The sequence below is a fragment of the Balaenoptera ricei genome, chromosome 8, assembly GCF_028023285.1.
Source record: "Balaenoptera ricei isolate mBalRic1 chromosome 8, mBalRic1.hap2, whole genome shotgun sequence".
In the NCBI taxonomy this organism is placed as follows: Eukaryota; Metazoa; Chordata; class Mammalia; order Artiodactyla; family Balaenopteridae; genus Balaenoptera; species Balaenoptera ricei.
This window is the reverse complement of record NC_082646.1, coordinates 70133398-70152894: the sequence shown is the minus strand read 5'-3', so window position 1 is coordinate 70152894 and position 19497 is coordinate 70133398. Positions and strand designations below refer to the sequence as shown.

General features: G+C 43.1%; 1 protein-coding gene across 12 annotated transcripts in view; it reads right to left on the bottom strand.

Moving 5' to 3' along the window:
* TEAD1 (TEA domain transcription factor 1) overlaps positions 1 to 19497 on the bottom strand; it is a 264165-nt gene that overhangs the window by 193082 nt on the left and 51586 nt on the right. For 6 of the 12 annotated variants that reach the window (XM_059931152.1, XM_059931153.1, XM_059931157.1 and 3 more), the window contains exon 1: positions 1969 to 1998. The exons of 4 other annotated variants lie outside the window; for them this stretch is intronic. In XM_059931152.1, coding sequence (XP_059787135.1) covers positions 1969 to 1983 — 15 coding nt within the window. In that variant the 5' untranslated portion in view covers positions 1984 to 1998. Of the gene's footprint in view, positions 1 to 1968; positions 2131 to 19497 lie in introns of those variants that run through there. 2 more of the 12 variants (XM_059931161.1, XM_059931158.1) reach the window with 2 other exon arrangements.

Sequence of the window (19497 nt, the reverse complement as noted above, 5' to 3'; positions counted from 1 at the left end):
TTAGTTTAACATAAAATATTAATACAATCTTCGTGACTATTAAGAAACTCATCCTTGCTTAAGGAATCACAAAGACAGCCTCAGGCATACTCTAGACCAGACCCACAGAATGAAATGAAAAAAAGGCAGTAGCTTAAAACCTTCCTCCAGTCTCCAAAACCCCTGACTAGCTGGCCTCTACTGGCCCCCCACCTCAAGGTAGGGCCTGTTGCCTGACAAGCCACAATCCGAGGGCTGAACTGGTGACACACACCCCTCCTCCCCAGTCTGTGGCATCCCCCAGCCCTGCTGCAGCAGCTGCTCTACCTGGGAGATCAGATCGGGAGCCTGCCTTTTCAGCTCACAGCAAGTTCACCCCCCAGGGACCTGGGGGCTGCAATTGCTGGCCAAAGTGTCAGGTTACCACAAAAATAACAGCGGGCCTACACCAGGCAGGCGTGCAGGCCAAGTGCAGGAGGGGAAAGGTGAGAAAGAGAAAACCAGGAGAAGAAAAGCGGACATTGGAGTCTGTGTGGAAGAGGAACTGGGTTTTACAAAATGTACTTTAAATTCGTAAGTATACTCCTAACATCACCACTACAGCCCCTAGAATAAGTCATTCATTTAGCATCCAATCCAGAGTAGCTTACATATTATATTTAAGTATGTTGAATGTGCTTTTAAAAACATTATTTTAAGGCAAGAGGGGGATGGGTTTGTTTGGGTTTTTTTTAAGTTTGCTTATTTAATACTATTTATAAAAGTCAGATTTGGGTCAATGAAGATTTCAACAAGTATTCCCATTCAACAAATTCCTGATATTACTCAGCTGTAATTTTCTCAAAATTAAATCCAAACATGACAGAGCTAATCAGGCCTAGTGAAGGAGGGACAGACCTTCAAAACAGAAAAGGCCAATAAAAAGCATTTATGTACTTTTTTTCCCTAAAATAAAATCACAGTTCACTCCTGTGCTATCCTCTTGCAGGAACACTGCTGGCTTGATGTGGTCTGACCCAGCCTGGGTACTTCAAACAAAGTTAACTTCAATCACTACAGGGAGTTAGCAGGTTATTGAATCTCCATCCATTGTGCTTTCATCTTGGTTTACTCCACACACTATGCCTTTTTAATTGGCTCCTCGCAACTGTTTTATAAGAGAGTAGATAGAGACCCAGCTATTAGGAAAGATGCCCTTCTTCCAGCTGGGCAGGTAAACCCCAGACCAGGCAGTGAACCGGGTGGGTGAAGTTTCCCGTTGTAATCTCTTACATGTGAGAGACGCTGTGAATGCCCTGGCAGGGGAAGACAGCTAACTCTAATAGGCACCTTAGATTCCCAGCCTGAAGGTGTTAAAAGAGAAAGAAGATTAAAAAAAAAAAAAAAAAAAATCCAAAAGGGGGGAAAAAAAGGATTCTGTGGTTGGTTGGTTGGTTGGTTGTTTTTAAGTTAATTTTGATGGAGAAAGGTTCCCCCATGTCATGTTATTTTGCAGTTATTGATTTATGTTTCATGTTAAAATATCAGGGTTACAAGTATTATATGGCACAGCAGTAATCTAAACAGGACTCTATCTATTGCAAACGCTTAAAAAAAGGAGGTACTTAAAATGACAATCTTAGTGGCAGCCAACAGCAGCTAATAGACATGCAGACAGGCAGATTCTGTGTGTTTTATTTTTTAGCTTTTAAGAAATACTAGCTCTCTCCCAATCAAATCAGTAAAAACTTCAGAAAAGGAACGTACTACCAGCAGAGTTTGAGCTCTACAAATTTAGAAGAACACCAAATAAATTGTGAAATGAGAGGCAGTTTCATTCTGCTTTAAAAACAGTCAGAGTCTAGTTCCGGGAAGAGAGGACCTCATCCAGCTCGCTCCTGCTCGGGCGGTCAGAATTCACACAGCTCATGCAGGACACATCACACCGTGCAATTATCAACCAGCATTGATTGCCACTGCTAAAAGATCTTTAATAATCCTGATTTTTACCATAAAAGCTCTCATTATTATCCCAGCTCTCTTTGCTTGTTCAGCGTGCCTGGTCACTTACAGGAGGAGGAGAAAAACCCAGGGACTCGGCTCATCTTTCCCCAGCCATGTCTTCCAGGGAGTGTTCGTTTCCCCGCAGCGCAATGCCACGCCACTGCACTGGCCGGCACACTGGGTTTAAAATTAGCTGAGACCTGGAGAGCCACGGGTAACCTTCTGACAAGGTTAGCCAGCAGAGCAGAGCACGGCTCAGCGAGGGACATTAATAAGAAGCCAAGGAGAGCCTTTCAACAAGCGCATTAGGGCCTCTTGGAACCCTTGCAGTCTGGAAGCCGGGGGAGCTGGGGCCCCCGCATCGGGAGGCTGACCTAGGCTCTTATTTTTATTCCACCAAGTCAGCAGCTTCCTTTACAGGCGATAAACACAACCTCCAAAAGTGTTTCTCCAAGTTTACATTCAATATACTAGGTTGCTGATTATACAAATAAATTTTTAAACTCTAAACTGGATTTAAGGAATATAATATTTATGGAACGCTTCTAATTATAAAGTTAATACCCACAGATGACCAAAACAGTGGAACATTCAGAAACATACATAGGAGAAAATTACCTTTACCCACAGTCCTCCACCAAACAACAGTCAGTGCTAACAATGCATTTTGATATATATCCTTGTACTAGTAACATTATTATTATTATTCCCTATAGTTCGGGGTTCTTTTACTGTCCACCTAACATTTTACATTCAGCATTTTCCTGAGTCCTGAAATGTCCTTTGTATTCATGAATTTTAAGAGGTATAGTATTCCATGTCATGGATATACCATTATTTGACTATTTCCCCATGGCTGGACATTTAGATTTTGCCTAGCTTTTCACTGTATGGCAAACATCCTTGTAATGATTTCCTACAGACAAATTCCTAGAGTCCAGGCGCAGGAAGAACTTGAAGCCACTGGTGAAGATTGGGAACCCCATGAAGACAGGGACGGTGCCTGCCACGTGTAGTGTTTTCTAATTAAAGCAATGTGTCTCAGTGCTTTCCAAACAGAGAACCCTAAAGTCTAATGTGACACGTTCCGAGCGCCTACCAAGAGGTCAACAGGGCCAGCACCACAAAGATCCCCTAAGCACTGAGATAAAGGAAGGCAAGTAAGGAATGGATCTAACACCTCTGAACACCTGTCAAAGGTGATTCAGATGCTGCTCCCACCCCCTCACACTGCCAGCCCCCCATCAGTGCCTCACTTGTACAGCCACTCTGCTTGTTTCAAATACTGAAATACTTCCATACGAACTGGAAAGAGTCAGTGGCCCAAGCCCACTGAATGCCTGTCCCCCTTAGCTCCCACCCCTCTTCCAGTGCCCCCAATCTTCTCAGTATCCAACAAGTGCATGTAAGTGCCTGGCACACCTGGGGCCCTCCAGTGTCTTCCATTGGGTCCAAGTCCGTACTGTCTGTTAAAATACCTTAAACATCACCCCTCTCCGCACATAACCTATAACCCGGGATTTGCTTTTTAAATTTTGTTAATCCTCCCCTCCAACCAACTCCTCAGAGACCACTGCTTAAAATCATTAGCACCAACACATAAGCGCTGTTTCTGAAATTCATTAAATTCCCTAATATTTTATTTTTAAAATTGAAATGGACACTTAATGGGAAGAACTTCCTGAGACGCCGGCTGTGGAGGTGGGGTGGGGGGCAGTTCCCACCAAGTTATTCTCTACAGGGCACAGTGAGCTGGGTTAGACAAAGACGAACATCACAATCCTAAGAGTCGTGGACCTAGTACGAACACCAGTGACATTGGTTCCCCGAGGGTAAAAGCTATCTGCTTAAATCACATGAGACTTTGAGGAGCTCTCAGATAGTCAATGATAGTCTCAGCAAGCTAAAGCAAGAATACTGAAATGCTGAAGTCTAGGAAAAAGAAGAGTCAGTACAGCCTAACTTATGCCCCGACCACCCTGGTACTGGCTCACTCTACAATACCAAAGCAACATTTGGGGCTGGGCATATGACTATGCACTTGGAAGCATGACCTCTACCGTAGCCCTCCCTTTACTACGCTATTTTCTGCGGAAGAGAACAGGTAACTAATAAGTGGAAGAGAGTTTCGTTTCCTCTAAATGTTTTTGTCCATCCTCTACTGGGGATGCCAGGGCAGGAACACCAGCCAGGAAAGGGAAGAAAGACAAACAAGGGGTCTGTAAAATCAGACTCTGAAAACCAAGAAGGGGTCAACCTGGATGCATTACAGCACTGTCCAGTCCAGCAGCTGGGATCATGGCCCAAGCTGGAATCAGCTCAAAGACAATGCCTATCCAACACCTCCATGACGGAAGAATATACTCCAAACTCCAAGTCACTGTGGGTGCTGCAGCTTCTTTGCCAATTCAGCAAAATTCTAATTAACGGATACAAAAAATATTTTTGATTCTTAAAATCAGATGTAATGGTAAAAGTTTAAGGAAATGCCTTGTAGTAGTAAGTGGAGATAATATTCACAGCTAACATTTATTCAACACTGCTGTGTGTGAGGAACAGGGATCTAGACTCGATTTTTATTATTTTTCTAATCCTCATCACATCTATATTAGGTAGAGATGTAATATTACAATATCCATTATTCAGATAATGAAGCAAATAAGGTTTAGAAACAGTAAGTCTTTTATCCACTGGTCAAACAGAAATTCAAACCCAGATCTATCTCACCTTGAGCCCAAGGTCTGTCTTTGTGAGACAATGAACCTCCCATCGCTGGAGGTAATCAAGGAACAGTTGAGCAGGGATGCTGTGCAGGGGACTAGAGTGGGCAGAAGGATGTCAAGGAAGGTCCATTCCAACCCCTGATCTATGACACATGAAAACAAATTGCCTACTGTATGCTGGCTCTGTGCCAGGTGTGTGTGTATGGGACACGAGGAGTAGGAGAGACCCTGTAAATGAAGTGAGCACACTGTTAGAGCCGAGATAATGGACAGCCGCTCTATTTTTCTGCTCACAATAAAAAGCAGCTGAAAAGCAAGGCCAGTGGAGAGTCCAGACTCTTGGCCACCATGATCCCAGCAGAGCTGGCACATGGCAAGCACTGGTGTCTCTTTCTCCCTCTCCAGAAATGCAGTGGCACGGATGAAAGCCTCACTACTGCAGGGCAGGGAAAGAGTTGTGATTCCTGCACCTGAATTTTTTTTTCAACACAAAGCTTATATTTACAGTGAATTAACTATTCACATTTGTACTGGAAAATACCATGAACACAACCAGAAAAGGAAATGAATGAACAAGTCACACGGGAGAATAAGCATATGACAAAATACGCATCTTCACTAGGAGGGGGAAAGAATGGCAAATTCAAGCAAGTTTAAGGTGTTATTTTAAATCTCCTAATCAGCAAACCTTAAAAGACAATAAGAACATCTGTAGTGAACATGACACAGGAACTATGCTAGTGATGTTGGGGATGTGAAGATCCAAATGGCTATACTTACGAAGCGCCTCAAAAGGGTGAAATTCTTTGATCTAGTAACCTTAACCCTAGAAATTTATCAAAAAGAGAAAATCCCAGGGTAGAAAAAAATAAGGAGCACAAATATCTACATTGCAGAATCATGTATAATACCATGAATAGCAGAATGACTATGAAAACTACAGTACATGAATACAAAGGAAACTGTGCATTCTTTTACAAGAAAAATTTTTAAAAACAGACTGAACCATGAGGGAAAGTTTCTCAAAGAATATTCATTTTAAAAAGCAAAATACAGGGGAATTCCCTGGCGGTCCAGTGGTTAGGACTCCACGCTTCCACTGCAGGAGGCACGGGTTTGATCCCTGGTTGGGGAGAACTAAGATCCCGCATGCCGTGCAGCACGGCTAAAAAAGTAGATAGACTGGCAGATAGATAGATAGGCCGGCAGGCAGAGAGATACATAAATAAATAGCAAAATACAAAATTGTGTGTATATGTGTATATATATAAAATTACGTGTATATATATATATGTAATTACAACTCTAGTTTTATGCATATTTCTACAGAAATAAAGTGAAAATAAAAAGGAAACAGTTACTCTGTTAGGAGGGTGACATTACAGGTTTTTATTTTACACTTTTTTATGTTCCATTGTTTTTGTAATTTTTAAGAAATTATTCCGACTTTCTTTAAGAAAATTTAAGGAAACTCAGGTACAAATTGAGGTATTCAAGCATCTGAATACAAGAAAGCTTAGAGGTCAGACATTTGTGGATACTTGAATCCTCTTTACCACTAGGATCCACCCAACCAAACTCCAAGGTCTAGCTGCAACCTTCAAATGCAAACACAATGCACAGATTATAGCCTACTTTAGGTAGACCTAAGGACTTAATGTTCCTCTAAACATTTCAGTAACAATAACAGCTAATACTTACAGAGTGTATATTCTGTACCTGGCCCTATTCTAAGCACTTTATCTGTCAATGCATTTAACTCTCATAACAACACTATGAGAAAAGTACTATCATTATTCCCATTTAGAAACAAGGAAACTAAGACACCGAAAAAGAAAGTAAATTTCCCACCTGGCTCATGGATCCTCAAGGCCAAGATCTAAACAGTCTGACCTCAGAGTTTAAATTGATAATTACCCAACTAGACTGCCTGTCTGTATAGCCAAGTCTCCCAGCCACTGCTCTGCTGGTCCTCTTTTCTGAAACGTCCTTCCTCCCCTTAGCCACCTCTAAGGCTGCCACACAGAGGCCACCTCAAGTGCTACCTCTTCAGCAAAGCCTTCCCTGGCTCTCATGCAGATTTGCTGTGTTTCCTCTATCTCATGGAACTTTAAACACACAATTACCGTTTCACTGATACTGCTTAGTAATTGTTTGAGTCTTTCTTCCTCAGAGAATACAAGTTTGGGGTGGGGAGTAGATAGAGGTATTCTTTGTATCTCTAGTCACTAGCCCAATGTCTGGCAGGTAACATGTAATCAAGGAAGGAGGGAGGGAAGACGGATGGATGGGTGGCCGGACAAATGCATGAATGACTCCTCAGTAAAGGGACTAGAGAACTAATTCATGTGTTGGTGGGTGAATATTTCACACATGCTTGGGGTTAAAATAAAATGGGGCCTTGAAAAGTATGCGTCCTCAAAAAAGGAAGGAAAACCACAACAAGGATAAACCTTGAGGACATTATGCTAAGTGAAATAAGTGGGTCACAAAAGGACAAATACAGTATGATTCATTGTATATGAGGTCCCTAGGATAATCATTCTCATTGAGACAGAAAGCAGGATGGTGGTTGCCAGGGGCTGAGGGGAGAAAGGAATGGGGAGTTATTGTTTAATGGGCACAGAGTTTGTTTTCCAAAATGAGGACAGTTCTGGAGATGGATAGTGATAATGGTAGCAAAATAATGTGACTGTACTTAAATGCCACTGAACTCTATACTTAAAAATGGTTAAAATAGTAAATTTATGTTCTGTACATTTTACCATAATTAAAATTATAGATAAATAGGTAGATAGATAATTAGACAGATAAAAAAGGACCACAAAGCAAAGAAGTCAGACCAAGTCAAAGTATACCTAGAGTGCAATCCAAACATAGCCCTCAGTGCTGGAACACTCACCACTGCACAGAGATGCTGCATGTATCGTTCCAAGACTCTTCCCCTCTCAGCAAGGATATTACTTCCTCCAGGGAGCCTTCTTGGATACCCAAGTCCAGTCTTGGGGGGCCTGCCACATGCTCCCATAGTACCAGGCCCTTGTACCAGAGCCCGTCAACAGGTCTATCCAGCCGGTGTCAAGCTCCGGGAAGGCTGCACCCTTATCTTGCTTGGATGCGTCCACAGGACCTGACTCAACAAATATCACCTTTAATAAGTACTGAGTCAATTAATTAATTGCTGGGAAAAGGAGAGGCTAGACTACTGCTCTGATTTTCAAAGCTTACACGTAGGGTTGTCTTAAGGAGTGGTTAACAAGGCAAGCTAATACATCGGCCCTCCATATCCCTCGGATATAGAACCCACTGATGTGGAGGGCTGACTGGACTAAGTCATTTTACATAAGGGACTTGAGCATCCACAGATTCTGGTATCTATGGGGGCTCCTGGAACCAACTCCTGCAGATACCAATGGACGACTGTAACTCACAGAAAACCCAAAGATTTTCTAACTTGAAACTGAAAAAAAAAGGGTGGGGGATCTCCAACCACAGAAGATTGCCAGACAGGTTCCCACTGCCCCCTCTACCTCCTCTATTAAACAGAGGGGATGTTCTTTGTGAACAGCTGATTTCCAGAATCTACACCCCTCCCCACCAAAGTTAGAGCTCCACGCCCACCTTCCAATACCCAGGCAGAGACCCAGGTGCCAGGCGCAGCACAGGGGCTTAAACACATCACCTCTTCAAATTCTCTTGAAGTCAAGGGAGTATTTTCCTCTTTGCAGGAACAAAAGTTTAAACTGCAGTTTGATCAATTTGTCAGGCACCTGTTCTTCGGGCTAAAATTAGAAAACATTCTTTAAAGGCTGGTAAATCTTTATCGATACTGAGGGGTCAGCTCAGAAGGCGGGGGCAGTAACTGCTGTTCTTTGCCTAGTCCGTTCTTTAAGGCAGCTGGTACCTGTACTGAATTTCCTCTTGTACGTTTTTCTGCCATATAAATTACTTCATCACCCCTAAAGCTGTTCTGCTGTATACACCTCCAAGTCTACTCTTGGTGCGTGTTTTGCATAGGAGAACAAATTTTTGGATTTGCTACTGGGCAAAGTGTGTTTCCTTCCCCCCTCCTCCTCCAATTACTGGGCAAACTATAAGAGTGATGCTGAGAGGCAAGCGAGTGTCATCCACACTGGAACCCCACCATGCAGAGCATACAGGACCCAACTGAAGAGTACAAATGACTTCCAGCATGACTTGAGTAGACTTTAGGGCACACGCACACATTTGAGTTACAGATCCAAACAGGTCATGCTGAGATGACAAGGAAAGATTATCAAGGTAAGAGATACACCTGCCTGTGGGTTTCTGGAAACCCTCAATCAGTAAGCAAAGTTCACACACGAACCTTAGGTTTTGTTCTTACCCATTCACAAAAAATCATAGGTAAAGGATATTTGAGGACCTAAAATAGAGGAGCTGACACTCAGAGGACATTTTTATATGGAGATCTTGATTACTACTTCTTTTTTTCTTTGCTTAGTCTTCCATTTATTTAGTCAAACCATACTTATTATAAAACATGTGAATTATGGAGACAGAGATGTGTCAGCACACAATCTGACCCTTAACTGTTGCTGGGTAAGATAAGACAGAACAAGAGTGTAACCTTTGGTAATTCTTTTTTTTTTTTTTCCAACCTGGGCCTCAGTTTCCTCATCTATAAACAAGGGAGCTGAAACAGGACTTTTATGTAGCTCTCAAAAGTAAGATTCTAATTCTACTCCACTTAGCTGTCTACAGAACAAGCAGGCTTCTGGCCCAGGCACGGGTGGATTGTCCAACACTTAAATATTTTTAAAGTCCCCTAAAATATTATTGACCACATCATATATATATATATGTTAGTGAATACGTTGTTCAATACAGTTCTTGGTGGAGATGAAAAGTGTGTCTATTTTTACTTAAAACCGAACGAACTTCTTTTCGGCCAACCCAATATATATACACACATGTTCTGACAGCATTTTTGCTTCTGAAGAAGCAGACTATTTCTCACAAAATAATAAAAAATGGTGTTTATAATTTTGTACAACTGTTTTTAAAGGCTTTAAAAAAAATCTTATAAGAAAATTATGGGTAAATTTTAAAAAGAAAATACATTCTCATGCATAACAGCTCATTTAAAAGAGAAGCAGGGGACTTCCACCCTGCCAATGCAGGGGGCGCGGGTCCGATCCCTGGTCGGGGAACTGGGATCCCGCAGGCCGCACGGCACAGCCAAAAGATTAAAAAACAAAAAATAAAATAAAAGAGAAGCAAAAGCTTCATCTGGCTGTCTATCTCAAGGAAACATTTCCTGCTTCCCTCCCCACCCCACTTTACGTATGATATTACTTTGTGAATGGGTAAGAATCAAAAACCAAGGTTCCAGCTGGAGCCCATCACATTCCACGTGACCATCAAATTTGATAAAAATTCTCTATTTAATTAATATGTTCAAGCACCATTCAATAAGCTTTGAGGATTATACCTTCATCTGAAACTTAGAATACAGTGAATTTTCAGAGTTTTTTTAGTTTTAAGAACAATCATTGATAAATTCTATCTTCAAAAGAAGAGAGGTGATCATGTCTATCCCACTTTACAACTAGTTGAATTCAACAAAATATCCAGAATCCTAAATACAAATAAAATTTTCAATTCCATATTCCTTCTTTAAATTGAATTCATTTTTATTTTGAGATACACTGCTTCCATGCAAACCTGTGCTTCCTGAAAAGTTTGTTCTAGGTGGGGCAGTGGCACCAAAACAAACAAACAAACAAAAAGTCTAGGAAAAAAAAATCTCTTTGGTCTTAATAGGCTGTAAACATGTTCACATATTCCGGTTTTGAACAGAAATAGTAAATGAGAGGAAGAAAAAGGATGTGTTTGGAATTTCAGGATATTACGTGTAGATTCACAGACAGAAATCTGAAAGAACTTTGCCAGAGTAAAGAAATACCATAATCATATTAACATTTTAAAGGAGATTTTGTTCACAATTCACACATACTGATGCAGTGCTTGAGGGACTGCCTTATCCCCTTCTCTAGATGTCTAGATAAAGCATGGCCTACTATATGCTACTTCTGCAAGGCTGAGACACAGAAGTGGTGGGTATCTGGATTGCTCAAAATTTAGATGGCTGTCAGAAAAAACATACAAGCATTTGTTCAATTAGCCTTAAACAGGCATGTGGCCAACTTTGGGCCAGACACTGTGCTGGAGAGATAAAGATGAGTAATGAACACGCGCCCCACCCTCAAAGATCTCACAGTTCAGTGAGAGGCAGATACATCAGCTGACATCCAAAACAGTGCATAGCATGTAGCAGGTGCTCAAAAAATATAAAGCAGGTTAGGAGCCAGGGAGGGCAGGCAAAGATCTGCCTGAGGAGCTAGAGTTTAGCAGGGAGCCTGACTCTTAACTTGGAGGGCTGGGCTGGAATGCACACTCCACCACTCTGCCGCTGTACCAGGGCAATGCATTTAACATCACCACGCCTCAGTGTCCTCATGTGCTCTCTCCTAGGGTAGTGATGAGCTAACATACATGGAAATGTCTGGAATGGCAAACGTGTTAACCCCATCTCTGCCCAATGGCTACCCCAGGTCTGGGGCAGAGACCAGAGTGGCAGAGAACCACTGTGGGAGGAGAAGATTTTTTTTGCTACTTCTTCTTCCTCTCCCTTTTCTAATCCTTCCTGCAAAACCCCCTTTCCCCAATGCTGACTCAGCAAGACTCAGAGTGAATGAACCAAAAAGGAACTGGGAGGAAGGGAATGGGAAAGAGAATCCTGGCTAACAATAAAGAAAAGAGAAGATGGCCATCCTTTGGAAGGGAAGCCATCAGTAGTTCTAAACTGGAAAAGGGAAAAATAAAAAACAAAAACAAAAAAACTCCTGAACCAGATACCTAAAACATTTCAACTTCTAATGGTTAGATTACTTTTCTGGATAGCCTCGAATTCTTGCCAATTAGCTGTAGTTATTTTCTTCCCATCTCCCTGTTTGAACTTCCTTTACTAAATTAATTGCAGCACATTAACATTTAATCAACACAAAAGAAAGACTAAACCAAGCTCAAATATAATTTTAGAGCTTGCATTTTCTTTTTTTAAAAAAATGGGCGTTTGTGTATTTCTGCATATCTAGTGGTGAATGCACATTTGTTTACATATATATGTACATGCACACATATATGTGCGTTATTTAAGTAGGCATGCATCTATATACAAATATAAACCAGCCTTCTTGTAGTTGAGGGGAGTGTGACAGATACCAGCATCTGTACCTGTATCTACCATACCCGGAGGCAGCAGGAGAGGTAAGTTGAGTGTCTACCCCAGAATCCTGCAACCTCACCCTGCACCAAAAACTAAGGTCCCACGCAATGAAGAAGCCCTGAAGTTTCCAAGAAGACCAGGGCTGGAGGACTGGAGGTGCTCAAACTCCCTGTGACTGGACCCAGCCCCTAAAGAACCTCTCCCTCTTCCTGGAAGAAAGCTTTCCTTTTAGTAAACAAGGGACTTTGTCCCAACCAGGAGAGCTGAAACTGCTGGGGGTGGGAAGCACTCCAGAGCTGCCTTCATGCCTGCAAAAGACCACAGCCACACCGGGGGAGCTGGAACCCTCAGGCTGCTGCCCCTTAACTCTCTTGAGGTTAAGAAATGCTGCCAAGTTCACTGTCATCCACCTCAGCAGGTCTTTACTTAGAAGCAGCTGTGTCCAAAGCCCAGCGCTCAGGGCTCACTTCTCACAGCACCGTCTCGTGTGTTTCACAACCACCACAAAGGCAAGGGGGGTGATATTACTCCTTTCACAGGTGAGGGGTCTGAGGTTCAGGAAAGCTGATGGGGCCGAAGGCAGACACCAAAGTGGGTAAATGGAGAAGCCACCAGGCCACCTTCACACCATGACAACTTGGCCAAGGGAGAAGAATCTGAGCTCCTGGGTTCTGGTCTCAGTTCAGCCTCTCATCTAAGGGTAACCAATGGTGAGTAGGTCTTAACTTTGTGAGCCTTAAGCTCAATGACTATAAAAAGAGGGAGTTCCCTGGCAGTCCAGTGGTTAGGACTCTGCCCTTCCACTGCAGGGGGGTACAGGTTCGATCCCTGGTCAAGGAACTAAGATCCCACATGCTGCGAGGTGTGGCAAAAAGAAAAAAAAAGGCGGGGCGGGGTGGGGGGGGATAAATAAATAAATAAAGAGAGAAAAAGAAGCCAACTTTTGTTCTGTATCTCGTAGGACAGTCAGATAGGAACACTCTCTGTGATCATTACTCAACCCAATTCTCAAAGGTTGGGTGGGTGGTTTCCTGTCATCAGCTCTCACAGCATACAACACATCCCCTGCCATCAATAGATATCCTCCCAACTCAGGTTTTCACGGCCTCAGGCATTCACCTACTGTGCCCTGAGGAATCCCTCCACTGCCTGCCTCCCTGGAAGACATCAATGATTCTTCTCAACAATGAACTCAAGCAAAACAGGCAACACTTGGGCAACACCAGAAGTCTGTACTTATCTTTACTACAACTGATACTCAGTTTTTATTCTGTCCAACCCCACTGTAAGTTCCTCACCCAGAGACCCAGCCTTGACTTCTCTATATTTGTCATCACTATGACACTGCCACTACCACCATGCCTTCAATCCTGGAGTTAAAGCAAATATCCACATGGCAATATTTTCTGGGTATCCGCTAGGTCATGTAAAATAAAAATGGAAGTAGGGATTGGGTTTTTTAAGAGAAATAATATGGTATGGTCTTGGCCCCAAACAACTCACAATCCAGTGAGGAGGATGGAGACGTAACTGACTGCTGGGATTTGCTGAATCATTTGACGCTGGAATCTGCCAGTGACTGGGAGTTGGAAGGGACAGTGACTGAAGGATGACAGAGTCTGCTCCTGATACTATCTCAAAGGATATGATGGCCGGCTGACTTTAACAAGGTGGAAATTTAATAAGGATAAATGTCAAGTTACGCACCTTGCTAAAAAAAAAAAAAAAAAAAAAAAACCACACACACACACACACACACTCACAAGTATAGGGTAGAGAAGATCACATGAGAAAGTCTTAAGGGACTGGGTTGCCCAAGAGCTCAATGACTCAGTGTGATGAGGTGCCTATAAAAGCTAATGCAGTATCAGGCTGCCCTGAGTAGACTGCTGCATTCACAGTAAGAAAAGTGAGGTCTCAAATCTGGATCCCAGCAACCACAGAGGGATGAATGGTCAAAAGTGAGCGAGTTTCAGAGCGCTGACAGGAGTGTGAAGCCACATCCTAATAGGAATGAGAATCATGAAGCTGGAGAATGAACAATTCACAGGGCCATGACAGTCATGTTCAAACTAGTCTTGGGCTTTACCATTCCACTCCCAGGAATAGATAACAGAGATACAGTTGACCTAAACCATAGAGGCACTGACATTAACCCAAAAGCAGGGGTTTAAAAACTGAGAGGGAACAGGCAAAATGAAACAGAATAAATTACCTATCTCATTATGAAATAATGTTACCAACTGCAATATCATAGTTACTGACATGAAAGTTATAAAAAGAAAATTCTATTTATGAGAAAAAGAAAATTACAAAATACTATAGACAAATACTACAGACAAATTTCATTTTGTAAAAACAACAACATATACACACATCGAAAACTGCACTGAAGGGGCTTCCCTGGTGGCGCAGTGGTTAAGAATCTGCCTGCCAACGCAGGGGACACGGGTTCGAGCCCTGGTCTGGGAGGATCCCACTTGCCGCGGAGCAACTAAGCCCGTGCGCCACAACTACTGAGCCTGCACTCTAGAGCCTGCGCACCACAACTACTGAGCCCACGTGCCACAGCTGCTGAAGCCCGCACACCTAGAGCCTGTCCTCTAGGCTCAAGAGAAGCCACCGCAAGGAGAAGCCTGCCCGCACACCACGATGAAGAGTAGACCCCGCTCTCCACGGCTAGAGGAAGCCTGCGAGCAGCAACAAAGACCCAATGCAGCCAAAAATAAATAAATAAAATAAATAAAAAAAAAAACTGCACTGAAAATGGTCTGGAAGACAACATGGTGTGAAGCTCACAACACTAATTACCTATGAGTGGTGAAGTTACTGATAGTTTTAAATTCTCCTTTCTGCTTCTCTATATTTTGCTTCCCCATATATTCTCAGTGTTTCATAATGGACATATATTGCAAACCTGGGAAGAAAAATTACTTTAGATTTTTCAAAAGAAAATATCTAAATGGGCTAGCATATGAAAAGAGGAATTAGGCTTGTGCCTTCAGCAGGAAAGGAACTGGGATTAGTGGGTAAAGATTCCAGGAGACCTTATCTGAGTTCAATATAAGAGAATGGCCTGTTAGTGAAATAAACAGCCCTTTGTTGTAGTGAGCTCCCCATCAAAAGAGCTGTGCCTCCAGAATGCTTTGAGACTATTTGGGAATGCACTGTAGGAAAAGCCTCCATGCAGTACAGGGTTAGCTTCTCCTAAATCTGTGTATTCCAATTCCTTCAACAGTGCTCAAGCCATCCCTGCTCCAGAATCCATAATACCTCTATTTTGCTCTCTATAAGTTCAAATCTTCAATCAAGCTTTTAGGATCTACTTCTCTGCTCTCTCACCAAATCAGAGCCAAATGGAGTACAGTTAAAAGAACATTCAACTGGGAGTCAAAAGGTTCAGTTCCCAGCAGTATCACCAGAAAGAATACAGCCTTGGACAAGTCACAATCTCTAGGGGCCTCAGTTTCCACATCTGTAAAATGGCAGTAAAATGTATACAACCTCACAAGGTTCCACTGACATTTCAAGATAAAGCCTGTGAGACTGCTTTATAAACAATAAAGTGTTATACAAGCAAAAGATGATACATTCCTGTTGTGAGAGCATTCAAGCAGAAGTTGCATGGGCAATTACAGGGATCTTATTCCACCGGAAGTAGAAAACTTTAATTCCAAGATCGTATGATTCTACATTGTGGCTCAACCATCACCTCCATTAAGAGGCCCTTTACTCCTTCAGCTTTCTTCTGACCACTTCTCACACCACAGAATATATAACAATGATTGCTTTTTCTCTGACTTCTAAGGATGAGTCTTGATTTTTCACTGTAACTACATTTTCTTGAGACAAGGACCAAGACCTCCACCTTTATCCACAATCGCTAGTGCTGCTAGGCACTCACAAAAGACTCACTGATGATCTGACTGAACCTTAATAGAACCCCTACTTAAAGTACAGCCTATGGGCTGGCACTATTGGCATCATCTGGAAACGTGTTAAAATGCAGATTCTTGGGCCAACTCCCAGCTCCGCTAAATCAGAGCCTGCATTTTAATAAGATCCTTGAATGAATCCTATGCTAACAAAGTGAGGCTGCTGGTGGTCTACAGACTACCCTCAAGAAGCAAGGGCCAGGGGCACGCTCATCCAACGAGATCTCCAAAGCCCAGAAAAGCATCTCATTTGTTCACTCACTCATTTTTTCAGTCATTCACTCACTCAACAACCATATATTAAGTTCCTACACCATGCCAGGCACTTTTCTAGGTGCCAAGTCCTGTTCTAGCCAGGTGTGACTGAATGGTGAGGATTCTCTAATACTAGAGAGAATGGCTCAATCCAGCTGCCTGCCCACAAAATCCAGCTAAAAGCAATTTAAGTGCCTCTGAATTCCAGCTCCTCCAACCCTGGCCCAGCACCTCAAATGCTTTGCAGGTGTCAGGGCTGCTATCTCTTCACAAACCACCAAGGACCCATCCACACCATAGCCACCGCCCAATGGTTTGGGCACAGCCCCTTTATATTTCTGCAGGTGCTACATTCCAAAAATATTTCTTCTTATAAAGCATGGCAGGAATTCTACACTGAGGGAAGAAAAGAGGTTCAAGAAGGGCCTTATTTTTTCCCAGGGGAGAGAAGAGACTAAAACCTCTCATACAGAGGTTTACATTTTCAAAATGTATTTATTTTATCAACCACATGCTTGCAAGTCAAACATCCCCTCAAAGACATTTTGCAGACAGAGATATTCTGGGAACATACTGGAGGCAGCTTATTTATCTGCAACTATTATAAGACTAGCCCGAAGGGATGAGTATCAGATGCTCTCTCCCGCTGAAATGACTGTCTGCCTGCCTGCCATCCTATGCCAGGTCACAGCTACTTCATGCCCCCAAATACCCCCTGCTTGGCCCTGCCAAACTGCCTCTACCCCACCGGTCCTGTGAGAGCCTTCCAATTAGCCCAGGTCACTCCTGATGGGAAGGGCTATCAGTTTGCTCCACGAGTTCTACAACATCTTTGCTCCTTGCGGTCTGTAAACTGCCAATGGAAAGTGTAATTAATATACAAACGTAACATTAATATCAAACATTGCCACAGTGCTGGAAACCCCTGGGGGTTGGGGGCTGGTAAGATCCCAAGCAAACTCAGCTCTTGGGTTTCACTGTCTGAAAGGGAATTATAAGAAAGTATACTCCAGTCAGCTACAACTGTCTCTTAACTCTCTCCTTTGCTATCTTTAATCAAGTTATCCTTTGGGCCACAAGATCTAGCAGTTAGGAACGCTTTTGTATCTCCTGCAGTCCTCTCCACCTTAGCCTGTTAACTGTCTCCTTCCCCACAATGAGCATCTTGGGGTCGGAGTGGCTTTCTGTTCAGTGCAGCATCTCTGGAGCCCAGCAGATACCTGACACATCCAGGTCTTCAGTAAATACTGAAAGAATGGCAATTCGTTCATCAAGCATTTAATGAGTGCTGAGTTTTAGGATTACAATACTAAATACCCAAAGATAAAAAAGAAGTAAAGAAATGGTTAGCCCTTGTTGGCCTATGGAGACTAAACAAAACAAGGAACAAGGACTATGAAAGCCTGGATGCAAACTCCGATGTGAGGGGTGAGGGAATTCCTGGAGCAGAGCAAGCCAAGTGCAACAGAAATGGAATTTTCTTATCCACAGCATCTCACACAGATCCACCCCCAGTGTGTAATTCACTGTGTACTGAATGCATTTCCCACACACCAGCCTCTTATTCTGCAATTGGCCAAATTTCTCATCTGTCTTTTAAAATATCGGTATATACTGCATGGTATATCCTGTCTTCACCCTAAACTGTTTTATTACAAGGAGAGCCACCCCTCATAACGGGGTGTACTTCTCACAGGCATTCTGATTTCATTCTTAGCCCCAGCTGTGAGGCTGTTAGTGCCCTGTTAGGAGGGCAGAGAGGTGCAGTGATGCGCAGGCCTGCCACAGGCTGTGCCCCTGGGACCCGACTCACACCTCTTCACTCTAAATCCCGTGCTCTCATCACCTACCCGCTTCCTCTCCCAGGCTTCTCTCCACCTAGCATTGCCACGTAACAGAAACGCAACACGAGCCACACGTGTCATCGCACATTTCCTGGTAGCCTCATTAAAAGAGGAAAAAAGAAACACATGTAATTGATTCTAATAACATCTATTAACCCAACACACCCAAATATTATTTCTACCTGTAATCAATATAAAAATAGCTGCCAATGAGGTATTTTACATTCTCTTTTCGTACTAAGTCTTTGAAGTCCAGCGGCCGTTGTACACTGATGGAGCTTCTCAATTGAGGGGCCACCTTCTCAGTGCTGAACAGCACATGTGACTGCACGGCACGGACCCGGAGCGAGCACTTCTTACACATGCTTGAATCTCTCAGAGCCTCACACCTGTTGTTTCCAAGCACGTAAAGCCTTTTCAGTGGCACCGACTTCTGGTGTATTTGAGTTCGGGAAGGCCCCAATTTTCAGTCGACATAGGTTCTCCATGTTTCAGTGACTTTCAGCTCCATCCTTCAAGTCTCACCGTAGGCACCACTCCTTTAAGGAAGCCCCCACTGACCATCCCCCCAACAGAGCCCTCCCACTTCAGACACCACAGCCCTAACCCCACACTGTGAGTGCCTGCCCGGCTGTGTTACCCACTATTGTACGTCCCTTGAAACAAGACTCTGTTTCATTCATAGCCCAAGCTTTATCTCCCAGCCCAGAACAGCCTCAATAAACATTTGCCAGACGCACGGATGGATAGTGGGATAAATGAATGGAATTCCTCCTAACGCAAAATCTCTCACTCTCTAGGCCATAGTTTCCTCGTCTGTAAAATCTCCATGGCTCCTTCCAGCTCTGAAAGTCAAGAAGGCCATGCAGTGACTTGCGTTGCTTACACCTGGGTCACAGCACTGACGGGGGCGCTTATACTGAGCCCACATTGCACAGCCAGCTTGACCAGCCATCTGACACAGGAAGGAACATTTAGATTGCACTTGAGAGGTTATTTCTCTGGACCAGTGCAAAATGGGGCAAAACAGATTGTTTTCAGGTCTTCAGAAAGCATCCTATGAACCTCCTGCTATTCCACAGAACTATAGAAATGCCTATATTCTCTCATGTAATTCTTGAATAGCTTCCCTGGCCAATCATTTATATACTTCTTACACAGAAAATGTTTAATTGTATCCTTAATGAATGAATGTCATTAAAAGATCACAAGGTCAGGTTTTAGACTCCAAAGTTCTGGTTTTCATCACGACTGCCTTTTTACCAGCTAGTTCCTTGGTCATCAGTGTGTTATTTAACCTCTCTGTACTTCAATGTCCTTATCCATAAAACCGGGGTAACAATATAACCAACTCACAGAGTTGTTGTAATGCCAGAATGCCTTATATACCATAAAGGGCCAAGCAAATGTAAGCTACTATAGAAACTGCTTCTTCCGAAGCATGTCAAAGTGGGTGACAGAGCAGTTCACAACTAACACAGCCATGGCCAAGGCCCAGGCCTGGGGAA